Genomic DNA, 18,144 nt, shown 5'->3' with positions numbered 1-18,144 from the left:
AGACCGAAGTAAAGTTGCATTTCTTTTTTCAAACTCAAAGTAAAGTCTTCAACACTGAGAAAAAAATTTCACCTCAAGTTTAAGATGGCCCCTAGCACAGGCTTGAGTTGAATTTGAATGGACTAAGATGTTACAATTCCAAATTGGGTCAAAACGAAACATACTGGATAAAAGTACATATTCAAAACACGAGTTGTTTTGCATATGTATAATTATAACACTAAAATATATTTTAGTAATGGAAGGGATCAGATATAAGGTAAAGGACTAGTTAGTCACCAACATGTCATGAATAGAATTAGATACTAGTACTTAACTTATAATGCAGAATTTTGGGAAGTGCAACATTTATATACTTGTCTTCCAGATAGGTAAAAATAATGTTCTTCCTAAAGGTGCATTGGTATTGTACCATTTCCAGGACTAATATTGTATATGCAGTGTTAAATTGCTTTTAACACTTGGCAAGAAACCAGACAATTTTTTTCATTAATTTGCCATTTCAAAAACATTATAAATGCACTATATAATACTCCAGGAATTATTATTTTGAAATATAACTTTTCCAGTAATGCTTCACTTGAAATATTTTGTGGATAAAATCTAGGGCCTGCTTTTTGTTGAGCCTGTAGCTTTTGTCGCAGAAAGCTCGGACATAGGGATAGCTAGCCGGCAGCAGAGGTGGCGTCATTAACTAATATCCTAATAGCTTTATATTTTAGAAGGTAGAAGACCTTGATCCTTTATATGTTATGATATCTAAGAACATGTCATATTAGTGAAAATTTATCTTAGGGCAAATTATATGACCAGCATACATATTGGCTATCTAATATCGAATATGTCAAACATATCTCACGACTACATGTTCCCAGACCATCAAGACATGTTTTATTCATAAAATATTTAAAAAAAAACAGACACGAGGTTTTCACCACAAAACGATTTCAACTATAAATGGTTGAATTTGGTTATTTCAGAAGGTTTCAGCAAAGTTTTGAGTGTGGTTACTACTTTGCTGACTTGACCTTTTTGTGCTTCTTTCAAAATTGTCTGTGCACATTGGTGAAAAAAACGAAAATGAAACCCAACTTCATGATTATCTGCACCAAGCAAACCTGGAAAAGGTCAGACGATGGACAGGTCATCTGTAAAATGTTTTGGTTGACTTTGCTTGGCGACAGATAAAACAAGTAATTCAGTTTTAAATAATAAATGTCTCCAACTCTAATGTAAAATCAAGGACAGGGGCGGATCCAGGATTTTCAGTTCGGGGGGGCGCAAATTTTTGGAGTTTTTTTTAGCTAAAATTATTGAAATATTCTTCTAAAGGGGTGAAATGTAGATATCTCGAACTATTGTGTGTTAAAATTAGCGAGGAATTAAAGTTTCAAGCTGAAACCGCCTTAATCCACACCTGGCAACAATCTACAGATAGACGGGCGGACAGACGGACGCAAAGTGAGACAGTATCACAATTGCTCACCTGACCAATATATTTTTTCAAACTAAAAATGTTCTCCTTCTACCAGCGATTTTTAATTGTCCTTTCATACTATATGCTTTTTAAAATACTTTTTTGATTTTCGGAGGTCGTGACAGACTTTACTGTGTTCGCCACCAACAACTAAAATCAGAATGAGATGCATTTACGCAGTTATATTTATTTTATTGGGATCCCAAGCATACAATAATACGGTACAGCATTCGGCTGAATATTTAGGTTGCAAGTGAGAAATACATATAGACACAGAGATACAAATTAATAAAACTAACCTTTCGCTTGAAACAGTATTTCTATATATATCTTTCAATAAAAGAATTTCACCTGCCAACTGTTTTCTTGACCGTGTCATAATGAAATTGGGAAATTGAAGTGAGTAAGGGATGTTTTGGAATTTCGATTATCAATAAAATTGATTATAAAAACCGAAAATTCAATGTAACATTTTTTTTTACTTTAACTGCTAGAAACCAATTATCGATTTGTCATCAAACGCAGCTCCGCGTTTGACACCTTCCTTTGAAATTATTTATTGAACTTTAATAAAGCGTAGGTCAGTTGATTAGTAATCATGTTGATTCTGTTAAACTGACTGTTTTATATAATTTGAATGTTAAAAAAGATTGAATGGTCTCTTCTGATACTTTTTAATATGTTGAAGTCAACCCATGCTTTGCAAATTTTAGGGGGGGGGGGCGCACGCCCGCCACGCCCCCGCCTTAATCCGCTCCTGAAGGAAGTATTATATAAATTATGATGAAAAAAATATTTAATTGACGGCGAATAGTTGGAGTTATCCCTCTTTGTACTGGTCCCCTCTTCCCAGGTACAAATACGTTCTATAGTTGTCCTTTATCATTGTTTTTTTTTTTTATTATTAATAATCAGTATGAACATATGTTAGATTGCATGTGTTTATCTTTTTTTGTCGATGCTGCATGTGACCTGTATTGATTTATATATATAAATTATAAATGCCGGCACTGTATTATGAATTAAGAATTCCTAAATTGATTTGATATTTTAAAAAATTAATATACGGCGAATAGCTATTCAGTGTTTAACGAAGATTTGATACATGTTTTATTGAATTTTCATGACTCATATTTGTTGATTTTAAAACTAATCATATGTTTTTTAACTTTAAAATTGTGTCAGTATATATATGTTACAGTAAATAGGTGAAATTAGGAATTACATGTAATTACTAGAATTTAGGAATTACATGTAATCCCCGATGTACTTAGTAAATACAAGTAATTCCTGAAACGGCCCAGTTATTACCAGTAATTACTAATTTTAAAATGAATTTTTACACCTATTTACTGACTGTTAAAACAATATTGTAATATTATAAGCTGATCAAAAGTTATGGTTATTTTAGCTATAGAAGATCAGTGAGTACTCTTAAAAAATGGTCAGCCTAAAATGTACCTTTTTTGTTTATAAGAGCATTAGCTACGAGATATAAAATAAATTAAATATGATTTTTTTTGTTTGTTAAATCATTAATGAAAATTATATAGTGAAATTATAATTCACTTTTAGCAGTCAATCTGGTTCTATTTTACTAAAATAAGCAGAGAAACATGGTTGATGATTTTTTCATTTGCAAGTGAATAATTGGACCTCATTGAATACGTATTCATGTGACCTTCAATTCAACCCCTAGCTGGAGATATGTTACCAATGTATTCAGATTTTGAATTGTAAGGGTTTCGCAGAACCCAGTATCTCGTCTACTATAGCTGTAAGTCGCAGGCTCAACAAAAATGGGGAAAAATATCAAATCTTTTTACTAGTATATATATATATCATTTTATTCTGGTATCACCTAAGTTGGACAAAGGTATACAGAAAAACACATTAGTTTACATTACATTACATACAAGTACATTTGTTGAGGAAGCATTAAATAATATTATGAGATTTTTTTTTTTTTACAACGGTATGATCAGTGTAGTCGACAGGTTAACATCAGAGAGAATCCAGTTTGTCATATATAATTCTGATAAATTTGCACAATTTTTGGAGTTTAGATTTCTGTTTTTGGTTCATAATAGCATTCAATTTTATAACATTACAGTTCGTTAGGTATTTATTGTCAATTAGTAGTGTTCTATTTGTCAGGAGACTGCTGCATTCCATTACATAGTGGTATTCATCACCTATAGCAGCTCTGCATAACGGACACTTTCTCTGTTCACGGGGAATGTTTTGCCATCTGCCATTTTCAATCGGCAGTTTATGGTTCATGGTCCTAAACCGCGACATTGTTATCACATCTTTATCGTCAAGTACATTAAGGTAGTGTTCGAAATTGTGTAATGTCTTGTATAGGCGATAATTCAGGGCTTTCGGCGAATTGTTTACCTTTCCTGTCCATAACTGTGTAAACTGATCTTCTAGTCTTTGTTTAATTGTCGATTTAATGTTAGATGGTGTATTTTGGAATGACCATAAGTAAGAAAATCCACAATTATCTAGAATACTTTTCATCTTGTCTAATGATCGCGATCGAAATGTTGTTTCTTGTGATAACTTCAAAAGGTATCTAAACATGACAGCAGCGAGCTTACTTTCTTTACCGGTAATTAACTTTGTCCAATAAGATATAATTCTAATGTTTATATCTATTTCTAGGGGATACCGACCCAATTCTCCGTAAATGAATTCGTTTTGAGTAGATGGCTTAAGATGTAAAAGTAGCTTAAAAAATTTAGTTTGAACTCTTTCTAGTATATCAATGTTTTCGTAACCCCATATTTCGCATCCATATAGCAGAATAGGTTTTACCAGTATGTCAAATAAATCTACGTGGCATTTAATTGATAAATTGTGAATTCTTCCCTTCCTTAAAACTTCGTACATTGCACTTATTGCTTTGTCCTTTAAATTTAGTTTGCATTGTTTAAAGCTTGTTTAGATTTCTGTTTTTGGTTCATAATAGCATTCAATTTTATAACATTACAGTTCGTTAGGTATTTATTGTCAATTAGTAGTGTTCTATTTGTCAGGAGACTGCTGCATTCCATTACATAGTGGTATTCATCACCTATAGCAGCTCTGCATAACGGACACTTTCTCTGTTCACGGGGAATGTTTTGCCATCTGCCATTTTCAATCGGCAGTTTATGGTTCATGGTCCTAAACCGCGACATTGTTATCACATCTTTATCGTCAAGTACATTAAGGTAGTGTTCGAAATTGTGTAATGTCTTGTATAGGCGATAATTCAGGGCTTTCGGCGAATTGTTTACCTTTCCTGTCCATAACTGTGTAGACTGATCTTCTAGTCTTTGTTTAATTGTCGATTTAATGTTAGATGGTGTATTTTGGAATGACCATAAGTAAGAAAATCCACAATTATCTAGAATACTTTTCATCTTGTCTAATGATCGCGATCGAAATGTTGTTTCTTGTGATAACTTCAAAAGGTATCTAAACATGACAGCAGCGAGCTTACTTTCTTTACCGGTAATTAACTTTGTCCAATAAGATATAATTCTAATGTTTATATCTATTTCTAGGGGATACCGACCCAATTCTCCGTAAATGAATTCGTTTTGAGTAGATGGCTTAAGATGTAAAAGTAGCTTAAAAAATTTAGTTTGAACTCTTTCTAGTATATCAATGTTTTCGTAACCCCATATTTCGCATCCATATAGCAGAATAGGTTTTACCAGTATGTCAAATAAATCTACGTGGCATTTAATTGACAAATTGTGAATTCTTCCCTTCCTTAAAACTTCGTACATTGCACTTATTGCTTTGTCCTTTAAATTTAGTTTGCATTGTTTAAAGCTGCCTTTTTTGCTGAAAATAATTCCTAGGTAGTTAAAGTGTTTTACAGTTTCAATATGATGATTGTTGAATCGGAAAAGTGGAGGGTTTGTCGTTCTTCCTTTTGAAAAAATTAAGATTTTAGTTTTAGCAACATTTACTCGCATCTTCCAGGTTTCGCAATACTTTTTAAATTTGTTAAGTGCATGTTGTAGTTGTTCAGGTGATTCTGCCATGATTACAGTGTCATCCGCGTAGAGAATTATGAATAATTTCATTAAAGTTCCAAGTTTTTCTTCTATATCTTTACTTATTGTCTTCATGCCTAAAACATTTTCTGAGATGAGATAGTCTTCTAGGTCATTCAAGTATAAAGCAAATAAAAACGGTGACAGATTTTCTCCTTGTCTGACACCGATTTCACAAGCGAACGGCTCACAAATTTGACCATTATAGCTCAAGCTGGATTTAATATTCTGGTACATGCTGAAAATAGTATTAAACATTTTCCCCTTTATATTGCTGTTCAACATTTTAAACCATAGGAAATTACGATTAACCGTATCGAAGGCCTTTTCAAAGTCTACAAATGCGCAAAATAGTTTCTTTTTTGAGTGTTGTAAAACTTCAATTAGAGAGTTCAGAAGAAACGCGCAATCAATTGTTGAGTATTTTTCTCGGAAACCATTTTGATTTTCTTTAAGAAGAGATGTTTGTTCTGAGAATTTTTTAAGGCGTTCATTTAATACCGCTGTAAAGACTTTTCCGAAACAGCTCACAATAGTTATTGGTCTGTAATTTTTGGGGTTGCGTTTGTCACCTTTGTTCTTGTAGACAGGTTTTATCATTCCTTGGACCCATTGTTTTGGGATTTTTCCGGAGTCGAAAACTAGGTTGAAAATTTTCACATATATGTCTATAAGAACATGAGCTGATGTTTTTAAATATTCATTAATCAGTTTGTCTTCGGCGCATGCTTTGTTATTTTTCAGATTTTTCAGCGCTTTAAGAATTTCATGTTTTGTAATTCTGCTATTTAACTCATCGTTTATTTCTTCATGGGAAATATTACTTTCAATTTGTTGATTTTCTGTATCATCTCTCAGATCACTGTTTAATTCTTTGAAATATGAGACTAATTTGTCGAAATCGATCTTGGGCTGAGCTGTACTTTTGTTTCCATTTAGAAGTTGCCAAAATTCCTTACCATCCTTTTGCTTTAGATCATCCATTTTCTTTCTGAAATCGCTTCTGTATTTCTTATGTGCTTTGTTCATTGTATTTTTATATCTCTTCTTGGCATCTAACACAAGTGCTCTGTGGAACGGTGACTTATTTTTATTTCGTTTCATCTTACGGAATTCTGACCTAGCGGTTTTGCAGTCATGGTCAAACCATGGTTTATTTTTTCTATGTTCTGACTTCTTTCCTGCACTGATTTTAAACCCAAAAGTGTTTCTTGCTGAATTTATTAACACTTTGCCTATTTTACCTATTATCGTATCTACTGTTTCTTGCGTCACTACTGTCGTGCCATCAATTTCAGAATTAATATTTTCTATTTCTGTAAGGTTCAAGCATTCTAAGAATTTGTGTGATTTTTCATTAGTCCAATTATTTATTTTTTGTTCATTTGTTCTAGTATCATCGCTATATTTGGTGCTAACTTCTTGATCTGTTTGTTTCAGCGATATCTCGATTGGGGAATGAACATCTGAATAGAGACTTGAAAAATCAAGTACTTTAAAATCAGTAAAATTTTGAATAAGTTCTGCGCTGGATAGGCAATAATCAACAACGCTTGAATTTCGGCATGTGAACTTTCCATCTATGTCACCTAGAGTTCTACCATTCATGATGAAGAAGTTATTTCCCTTGCAAAATTCTAGTAGTTGATTTCCAAACCTGTTCTTGATTTTATCTCTACTGTTCCTTTTGCGAGAGAAGTCATACTGGTCTAAATTGCAAACAGCATTTATTTGTATATTTTCGATATCTACGACATGAGATTCACTGTCGGGAACAAATATAAAATCATCCTCTGACCCGGTTCTTGCGTTAAAATCACCAACAAGTAAACATTTTGAAAACCTATGTGATAGTTCGAATAATTCCATCTCAATTTCGTTTATTGCATCAATGGATGAATATGAAGTATATTCAGGGGGGATGTAAATAATTCCCAAAAGAATATCATCTGATCTATTTATTACTTTCGATATTTTACACCACAAAACAAATTTACTTTCAGTTTTGATATATTCAATATTATCTTTGAGATGGTTTTTGTACGCTACAGCTAAACCCCCCGACCTTCTTTTGCCAATTTTATTTCTGTTTTTATAAATCAATTCATATCCCTGTAATTGTATATCATCGATATCGTCTAGTTTTGTTTCTACAATGCCAGCAATGTCCGTTTTATACAGCAGTTCCGTAAATTCAGGATATTTGAGTTTTGATTTAATTCCACAACAATTAATACAAGTAAGATTTAGATAATTTAACTGATCATTCTGATTTTTCGAGGACTCTCTCGACCCGTCCTACAGTTGCGTGGTTATGGTTGCCTCATTAATGGCGTCATTGTTTCCAGATTCCTGTCGGGACCTTTTAAAAGGGCGTTCATTAACAGTTTTGTTTCTATGCGAATTTTGTTGGGCTTGGCGTAGTAGAACATCCCTATATTCAGTGCCGTTTGGTTTTGTGTCGGTTGATACATGCGGTTTCCCATTGATATATAATTTATCTCTTACCAGTTTTACTTTTTTACCCTCATTCTTGGCCATCTTCATTACAGGGTAGAGTTCTTTCCGTTTTCTTTCAATTTCGATCGGGAATTGTTCGCTTATCCCAAATGTTTTCCCTTTCAGCTTGAATGTATTTTTAAGTACATCTTCAAGCTCATCTCTGTGGATAAATTTGGCTACAATAGGACGGGCTCCGTTCAGTCCGGGTGCTGTAAGAACCTTCTGTCCAGATTTGGTTAAAATCGAGGATGATTTATGAAATGTAATAAATGTTAAAAAAAAAACTTTAACCGCAGAGATGTAATGTTAATTATAACTGGGGGGAAAACGAAGTCCATTTAGAAGGAATATACGAAAAGGGATTTGTTTTGCAAACTTTACTTCTGGATATTATGATCATAAACAAGCTTCTGTCCATGTTTGGTAGAAATTTAGGATATTCGGAGTAAGTTATCAAAATTTGAAAAACTTTAACCAAAATGCGAATGTTATCAGTTAACTGGCATATAAGTCCATTATAAGTAAAATACGGAAAACCTTGATTTTATTTTCACAAAATGTACTTTTTGAAAATTATCTCATAGTTATAGTCAAGCTTCTGTTCACGTTTGATAGCAATCCAGGACAATGTCAGAAAGTTATCAAAATTTAAAGACCTTTAACCACATAGTGAATACTTGTGAATGATGCTGACGACAGAATATAATGAATGGTTTGCTGTTTTTCCCTTTTGCGACAAAGGTCGCAGGCTCGACAAAAAGAAACATAATGACAACATTGACAGAAAATCAAAAGGAATGGCTTATTCAATCCACAAAAGATCATTCTTATACAGATAAAAAACATAATAAAATTTTGTTGCGGTTATATAAGCTGGAGTTTGGAGGTCTTGAAAAACTCATAAAATAGAGAAACACAAAAATATGAAATGTGACTCTTAAAACCCTCAATCTGTATAAATTTGTTTGTAAAGAATGTCAGCTTTATCACAACAGTCTAACAAAAGAAGTCGTAAATAAAAATTTTGTAAAAGGAATTTGACTTATGTCATTGGGCAAGTTTATATGCAACAACAACAAACAACAAATATGTTATTTGCCAATCATGGTGTCCAAAATGAGCAGAACAATTACAAAGTAATTTTCAAACATAGTGTATAGTAAATTAAAAATAAGTTAAAAAGGTCATAATATGATTGATTTTGATTTAATTGATTAATATAAAATATTAAAGCAAATGAAGTAAGCAGAGTATGCCTGATGGAGATTGTAATATAAAAAAAAAATGAGATTTTAAGAATTATCAAGATTATTCAACCAAATTTGGCATTATCAAATGTTTATCATCAAAAAGAGCTGGCAAAGTTGCCTATAAACTTATCACAAATGTATATTATCTCAATTTTGGATTGATATCATTGTCTTCATGCTGCAAATGACAGTCAGCCCTAAAATACCTACCCTTTTACTTTCTTATTTGGTATCTTGGATTATATCTTAAATTTCAAAACAAAAATATCAAGTCAGTAAATAGCTGTAAAAATGACAAAAATAATCAGTGAATACCATTAATCACTGAACCAACTAGTAAATACATGTAATTACTAAATTGGCTAGTAATTACAGGTATTTACTGAAATGTTTAGTAATTACGTTTAATTCCTAATTTCACCTATTTACTGTAACATATACATGTATTAACTTTTCAAATTTCTGAATTTTCTCGCGATCTTTGCTTGAATGTCTTGTCATTTGAAACAGAAAGTAGAAAAATGGCCACTGGAGGGTGTGTCAAAGACGAATTAACTTGTGCTCTGTGCCTTGAAATGTACAAGGAGCCAAGGCTTCTAACATGCTATCATACTTTCTGCAGAACTTGCATCGAACAATTATTGGAGAAAGGTAATGTTAGCTGTCCCCTCTGTCGTTCAGTCTGCAAATCGGTCAGTATATTGAATTTTCCATTGAATGTTTACATACAAACACAGATAGCGTTTATAAAACATGCTAGCCAGTGTGACTTATAAAATGCGAGAAAGAAATAAATATAAAGAGTAAATGTATAGAATGTGACCAATTTTTATGCGAAAATTGTTCAACTTTCCACCTAAAGATAAAAAGCTGTAAGACTCATCAAGTTGTTGAGATGATCGAGTCCAACGAAAAGTCGAGTATCCCAATTCTGAAAGTCAAGAAAGACAGTTACTGCGATAAACATCCTGAAGAAATATTGAGGTTTTATTGCACCCAGTGTGAACTACCGGTATGTCGAGATTGCAAACACACGTTACACGAAGGACATAAGTCAGAAGATATCCAAGACCTTGTGCAAGGTGCCAGAAATTGGTTGGAAAATCTATGCAAACAAATTGATTTGGAAATAAGTTGTTACAATAATCAGCGAAATAGCATGGTAAACTTAAAAGATTATGTTGATAAAAATGTCAATTGCTTAGATTTGTTAGAACAGAATCTAATTACCATCATCAAAACAAAATGCATTGCACTGAAGTCGGAAATGAAACAGTTATCAGAAGGAATGGTTAAAGAAGTGACAAATCGTAAAATTGAAATAGATAGGAATATGAGCCAAACAAAAAGCAAGAAGAAGTACATAGGTCAAACTCTCCTTCAGGGATCAGACTCTGATATTCTACAATGCAAATCGCAATTATCAACTGTCCCAGACTTAAATCTATCAAGTAATTTCAAACATTTGGAACTTTCTATGCCGCTTTTTGTAGAACGTGAAAACATACAACTTCCTGTACCAACATTGGGACACGTACAAAAAGGTCAACTGAAATTGGGAATGACATTAGTCTTGAAACATACATTTATGTGTAACACGTCATTAATAAACACATCAGCAGCATTTGCCTGAGTCCAGTAGACCCAGATATAGTGTTAATTTCATTTAGACACGACAACTCAGTTATAGGTAGCAAAATGGAAAACATTATTGCTTACAACTCAAGGGGTGAAGTGAATGAGGTATTTCCCATTCCATCCCAATTTGACATAGCTATCCGGGGCGATCAAGGTTTATATTATTATGAAGCAATTCCCTCAAAAATAGGCCAGAATGATTGCACGGGTTGTATTAGAATGTACAAAAGAGATGAGATAACGAAAGGGGCGTTTGCATGTCAGAGACCGATTTCTTTAGATTTATTTGGCAATGGCGACCTTGCTATATTGGATGTCGAATTCACGTTTTCGAGAGTAAAATTTCCGAATCAAGTATTATTAACACATCATCTGGATAAATTATGTGATATCAACTTGGTGTCGCCTATAAAAATTGCTTGCGGAGAAGACGACGATTTGTGGATTGCTGATCCTGGAACAGGGTACATTGTAGTCCTGGACAAAAAATGTCAATTGAAATTTAAATTTGATCCTTGTGAACATTTAAAGTTACCCAACAGTTTTAGACCAAATGGAATATGCATGTATCATTCCTTTTTGAACTATGCTGTTATTGTGGACTCTATGAACAATTGTGTACTCACGGTAAGCAAAGATGGCAAGTTCTGCGATATCCTTCTGGACCATCGACATGCTCTTGAGAGCCCCACTTGCGTTGCTTGTAAAGGGAATATTTTGTTGTGGGTATGCGATAAAAAGAATAGGATTTGTGTCTACGAAATTAAGAACTAAATGACACAAAAATAAAATTACTGTATGCAGCGTTTATATTATTATTATATTTGAAATCTTATATTGAAAGACGGTATTCATCAGATGACTGCCATTTGTTGTTTTGACTTTTATGTATTCGATTCTACTCCTTCTTACATTTAAGTGAATTTTCGAAATTACTTAAATCAAGTAACTTCTTTTATAGCCCTTTTTTTATTTAAATTTTTCATTTATATTTATATCTATTAGATCACTATTATAATTTGATCATAGCATAGACTCGCTCTGAGTATGCCTGACATATTTTTCACTCGACTTTGAGCATATAAGAATCATTTAATCATATGACCGTGTTTATTGTTTTTGTTTTTATGTTTTATCACATGTTGAAGTGTATTTATATGTGAAGACAAAACAGATTTGATTTGAATTGATTATAACAAAGAAAAATCTTACAATGCAATAAGACAGTATTAAAGATCTTATATTATAATTGTTGTCCGTGATTTTTTTTTACAAAAACCTCTTCTTTATAAAACTAACAGTTCAATTGCGAAAGCATTAGATAAATAGAAACATCACCCGAACTATCCTTGATTTCTACCAAACTTCGGCAGAAGCTTGGTTATGATCATAAGATAGAATCCAGAAATAAATTTTGTAAACATTTATCTTGTTTATCCGTATTTCACTTGGACTCAGTTTTTCTACCAGTTAACATTACAATCACTATGTGGTTTAAGTTTTTGTTAATGTCAGACGATGATATCAAGAAATAAATTTTGAAAAAACAGATCCTTTTTGTCCTATTTTAATTGTGAATGAACTTAGTTTTTCTGACAGTTAACATAACAATAACTCTGTGGTTGAATTTTAAGATTTTTAACTTTCTTAAACTATCCTGGGTTTCTACCAAACTTGGACAGAAGCTTGTTTATGATCAGAAGATAGTATCTAGATTTTTCTTGTTGTAAAACAACAAATCCTGTTTATCCGTAATTCACTTATCAATGGATTTAGTTTTCTACCAGTTAAACTTTGTGGTTAAAGTTTTTAAAATGGTACTAACTTTTTTAAACTGTCCTGGATTTCTACCAAACTTGTGTGATCATAAGATAGTATACAGAAATAAATTTTGTTAAAAAAAAATCCTGTTTATCCGTATTTTACTTATAATGGACTTAGTTTTTCTGCCAGTTAACATTACATTCACTCTGAGGTTAAAGTTTTTAAAATTTTAATACTTTCTTAAACTATCCTGGATTTCTACAAAAATAGGATAAAAGCATGTTTATAATCAGAAGATAGTATCCAGAAGTAAATTTTGTAAAATAAAATATCCCTTTTCTCCTAATTTACTTATAAATGAACTTAGTTTTTCTACCAGCTGTTAGCATTACATTCACTCTGTGGTTAAGGTTTTTGAAATTTTAATAACTTTTTTAAACTATCCTGGATTTCTACCAAACTTTTACAGAAGCTTTTGTGCCATCATAAGATAGTATCCAGAAATAAATTTGGTTAAAAAAAATCCTGTTTATCCGTATTTTACTTATAAATGGACTTAGTTTTCTGCCAGTTTACATTACACTCACTCTGTGGTTAAAGTTTTTAAAATTTTAATACATTCTTAAACTATCCTGGATTTTTTTACCAGACTGGGACAGAAGCTTGCTTATGATCAAAAGCTAGTACAATAAGAATGAAATTTTGTAAAAATATATATTCTGTTGTCCATGCATATATACTTAATTATGTCGTAGATTTCTTCCAGTAAATATAACATACAATTTGCAGATGCAGTTAAAGTTCGTTCCTAAAACATTTATTAGCTTCATAACTGGGTTCCAATGATCCCTTACACATTTTGTTTTATCAATTACAGTTATAACATCTATGTTTTCTTAAAACCGTCAGCTCACCACTACCAATTCTCTATTACGCTCCCACTTTCTTCGGACTCGGGGTCCTCCAGTGAAACGTCAGACAATTAAAATATTTCCACTATTGAATAAAAATAGTTCGAGTATTTTTTTACAAATTAAGTTATCGAACTTTGGACTAGGTTCACCTGTTATTCAACAAATTACCAGGTATTCATGTATGACATGTATAGAACCGAAAGTAGAAATAAAATGGCAACTAGCGGCGCAGAGGATGAACTGACTTGTGCGCTGTGTCTCGAGATTTACAGTGACCCAAGACTTTTATCTTGCTATCATACATTCTGCCAAACTTGCATAGAACAATTAATCAACAAAGGGGAAGAAAAAGGTAAATTCAATTGTCCCCTTTGTCGCTCAACGATCAAATCGACAGAATTTCCTTCTAACATTTACATACAAACACGACTTTCATTCAACAAAGAGATAATCAAATGCGATTTGTGTGAGAGTGAGGAGAATATCACAGTGAAATGTATCGACTGTGATCAACTTTTATGCATAATCTGCTCAGCTGTTCACCAAAAAATCAAGCTGTGTAAAGATCATAAAGTGATACAGTATACTCAAACCGACACTGAAAGTCCTTCTTTTAAAATCAAGAAAAACAGTTTCTGTATAAAACACACAGAGGAAACTTTACGTTTCCATTGCATACAGTGTGAGGTACCTGTATGCAGGGATTGCAAGCATACCTCACACGAGGGTCACAAAACCGAAGACCTTGACGATCGTGTTCAAATTGCTTCAGAGTGGATAAGATCGTACAGTAAGGGAATCGATTTAGAAGTTTGTAGTTTCAGCAATAAGGTGCAAAGTGTTTTGAACCTAAAAAACGACCTTGATAAAAATATTGTAAACGTACAACAAAGTTTAACTATTTTCGAGGAACAGATGTGTAAAAAAGTTAAAGAGGAGTGCGCTAAAACTTGGTCCGAAATTAACAAACTTACAGACAATCAGGCCAGCTTGATCAAAGAAAAGAAAGTTGAAATAGATGCATTAATAAGTAAAATTACCAGCAAGCGAAGATATATTGATTCAGTTGTTTCTAGTGGTACTGATTCAGACATTATTTTTTGTAAAAAACAGCTGTCTGAAGGACCAGAAATCTGCACGCCCAATGAGTTGATAATAACTATACCGACATTTCTTGCAGTCATACCCAATATCAAAGTTGGTCAGACTGTGGGAAAGAGGATCAGCTTGACACTAGAGCCAAAAGTAAAGTTTAAGCATACGTTTTATGTAAACATGATGAATAAGTCAGTTTCATCAATTTGTCTAATAAATAAAGATGAAGCGCTTATTTCATTGCGTTCAGACGCATGGAACCAAGGCTCACGAGTGAAAAACGTTTTTGCCTACTATTCATCAGGGATGGAAAAAGAGGTTTATTTTATGCCACCTCAAATGGATTTAATCACTGACGAAAAAGGGCGTATTTATTTCTATGAAGATCGCTTAGAAAAATTAGAAGGTGGTTTGATAGTTTATCTTAAACCCGACGAAGAGAATAAAACTGAACATATTTACCTTTGCAAGAGACCAATCTCCATGGACATTCTGTCAAACGGAGACATCATTATACTAGACATTGACAAGAAATTGTCGCGTATTGACTTTGATAAAAAAACGAAGATTTGTACTTTCGACGAAGGTCACCTTACATCGCCGATTTCTGTTGCAAGTAGCAGAGATAATAAACTATGGGTAGCAGATCCGGGAAGCGGAAAAGTAGTTGTTTTTAACACAAATGGAGAAATGCTGTTCAAGTTTGATGTATGCCAGATTCTAAAGTTATCTAAGAAATCAAAACCAAACAGTATTTGTTTCTGTGAGATTTTTAATGTAGCGATAGTAGCAGATTCAATGAATAACTGTATTTTCGCGATAAGTGAAGATGGGTGTTTTGGAGAGATTGTTCTAAGTGAATCTTTTGATTTGGAAAGTCCTTCATGTGTAGCATGCAAAGACAATTTGTTGTGGGTATGCGATAAAAGGAGCAGAATACGCATATTTGAAATGTTAAAGCCTTAAGTTACACATATAATTATTACTAGAACATTGTTAATTTCACACAATTAAAGATTTTTTCCCTTAAGTTGTGTCGGTTATTAAAGTTTTCCAAGTGCTGTTTTCGTTCAATATTATTATGAATTAATTTCGGTGCTTTTGCAGGAACAATTTAAAACATGAGAATTTTGCCAGTTTATTAATTTTTTTTTATAGATATAAGAAGATATGGTATGAGTGCCAATGAGACAACTCTCCATACAAGTCACAATTTGTAAAAGTAAACCATTATAGGTCAAATAACGGCCTTCAGCATGGAGCATTGTCACACACCGAACCCCAAAAATTCATATATATTATATTTCATTCATATTCAGGACGAGAATAACCAACGAATGCAATGTGTATGTATATGTTCTAAAAAGGTGGTCGACCGGCATCAAGGGCGGGCCACCTTTACTCAAACTGGAAAATTAGGGTATGTTGAAAAGGGCAGACAGTTTGTCTCGTAACAGGCCAGCTACAAACTTCCAGAGAGTTTGTGTGTGGTTTTTTTTTAGGCTGAGCTATAATTTATAATAAGTTTTGTGTTCTTTGAAGTTCGAATGGAGTTTGCGATTGATTTAAGCTGATATTTTATGAACATATCAGTTTTCCTAATCTTTTTCAATCTTTCTTGTTGATATTTAGCTTATGTTTTATTTGATTGTAGAATGGAAGTGTTTGGCCATCCGTGTTGAAGTCCACATTGTGATTTTGAGATGTAGAAATATAAGCGCTGTTATTTTCCTTTGTTTGTCTATCGTTGCAGTTATCGGAGTTTAAAGAAATGAAAATGTGTCCGAGAGGTTTTTGCAGTTATCAAATTGAAACCATATAAATCTGATGGTTTAATCTGATTCCAATGTAATATACAAAAAATTAAATAAGAGACAAATACATGTTCTGGTTTTTTTTTTCCAGCAAATTGAAATGTATAAATTGCGGCCAATTCAGCCTTGATGAGAAACTTCGGTCACTGAGAAGGTGTAAATTTTCTGTATGTATGTGCCTGTTCCAAGTCAGGAGTCTGTGATTCAGTGGTTGTCGTTTGTTTATGTGTTACATATTCGTGTTTTTCGTTCATTTTTGTGTACATAAATTAGTCCGTTAGTTTTCTCGTTTGAATTGTTTTACATTGTCATTTCGGGGCTTGTTATAGCTGACTATGCAGTATGGGCTATGCTCAGTGTTTAAGGTCGACCGTACGTAGACATATATATTTTTTTTATTTCTGTGTCATTTTGGTTTCTTGTGGAGAGTTGTCTCATTAACAATCATACCACATCTTCTTTTTTAAGGGTTTTTGATCAAAATTTCCCAAAACTATCAGAGTTAATCTGTTCACGTGTTTCCTTTGATTATTTTAATATACATGCTACACCCGGTACATCGTCACTGGTCTGTATTTGAAATACACACGTTTTGTAGCCTTTAATTTTGGTCCAATCTCTGCCTTGCGACTGTGATGTACCTAGTTGTCCATATTCCAAAATTGAGTTATCCTTCTTGGTATGTTATCCTTTCTTTCATTTAAATATCTTGATACAACATATTTCTTCAAGCGGGAATATTTTTAATATTTCTTTTTTTTTATCATGAGATGATGTCATTGTACTATTTAGACTTGTAATCCATAAGTCCATGTCTAACAAAAGATACCCGTAAAATAGATATAGTTTAAGCTAGGACAATTATACTAATACCAATAATAAAGTCCCAGGTTTAACAGTTTAAAGAAATATAAGTCCAAACCCAGATCCTCAACATGCAGACTATCTGAGATAATTATTCTTTGAAAATAAAACAACAACATAATGATCCTAAAAATAAAATAAGTTTTATCGATTGTTAGATGTACCATTAAATTCCAGACATAGAGACGCCATATGTCGTTTTAATTTAAAATTTTATTAACAATATATATAAAAAAAAAATGATATGTTTACATAATATCAAAGACTTCTGTGCTTCTGTGCAACCTTGAAATTGGAACTAATGAGGATGAGCAAGAAGGAAGAAACTACAAAGCAGAATCACCGGATTTATGACTCCATTGTTTTTAATTTCCTCTTTTATAGACATAAGTGCCACTGTGGTAAGAAGAGTTAACAGTGAAAAGGATATATAGGTCAAGGTACGATCTTCAACACGGAGCCTTTGCTCACACCGAACAAGAAGCTATAAAGAGCCTCAAAATTACTAGTGTAAAACCATCCAAACGGCTTTCTGCAACAAAAGTTGCAGGCTCGACAAAAACCCGAGAAACACGTATAAATTACATAAACAAACGACAACTAATGTACATCAGATTCCTGACTTAGGACAGGTGCCGTCTTGCATGATTTCCCCACCGTTTATTTAATTGATGATGTTATTGCTCAATCCATCTTTGACATGTATTCTTTATAATTTTCTGTAAAGGATAGTTTTTTTTTTAGTCTTTTTCCTTTTTTATCATACTG

The 18,144-nt window shown here is 32.8% G+C and overlaps 1 protein-coding gene across 1 annotated transcript; it reads left to right on the top strand.

The window, feature by feature from the left end:
- Window positions 1-13,816: 13,816 nt before the first annotated feature.
- LOC134686644 (E3 ubiquitin-protein ligase TRIM71-like) lies at window positions 13,817-15,664 on the top strand. Its single transcript, XM_063546319.1, has one exon. It carries the CDS (start codon window positions 13,817-13,819, stop codon window positions 15,662-15,664), a length of 1,848 nt encoding a protein of 615 aa, XP_063402389.1.
- Window positions 15,665-18,144: the final 2,480 nt, after the last annotated feature.

Source organism: Mytilus trossulus, chromosome 10, assembly GCF_036588685.1.
Source record: "Mytilus trossulus isolate FHL-02 chromosome 10, PNRI_Mtr1.1.1.hap1, whole genome shotgun sequence".
NCBI lineage: Eukaryota > Metazoa > Mollusca > Bivalvia > Mytilida > Mytilidae > Mytilus > Mytilus trossulus.
The sequence above is the reverse complement of the archived record's forward strand: the minus strand, read 5'-3'. Positions and strand labels throughout refer to the sequence as shown.

Excerpts from the sequence above, each read along its gene's own strand:
- LOC134686644 (XM_063546319.1), top strand. The coding sequence starts at position 13,817 with ATGGCAACTAGCGGCGCAGAGGATGAACTGACTTGTGCGCTGTGTCTC.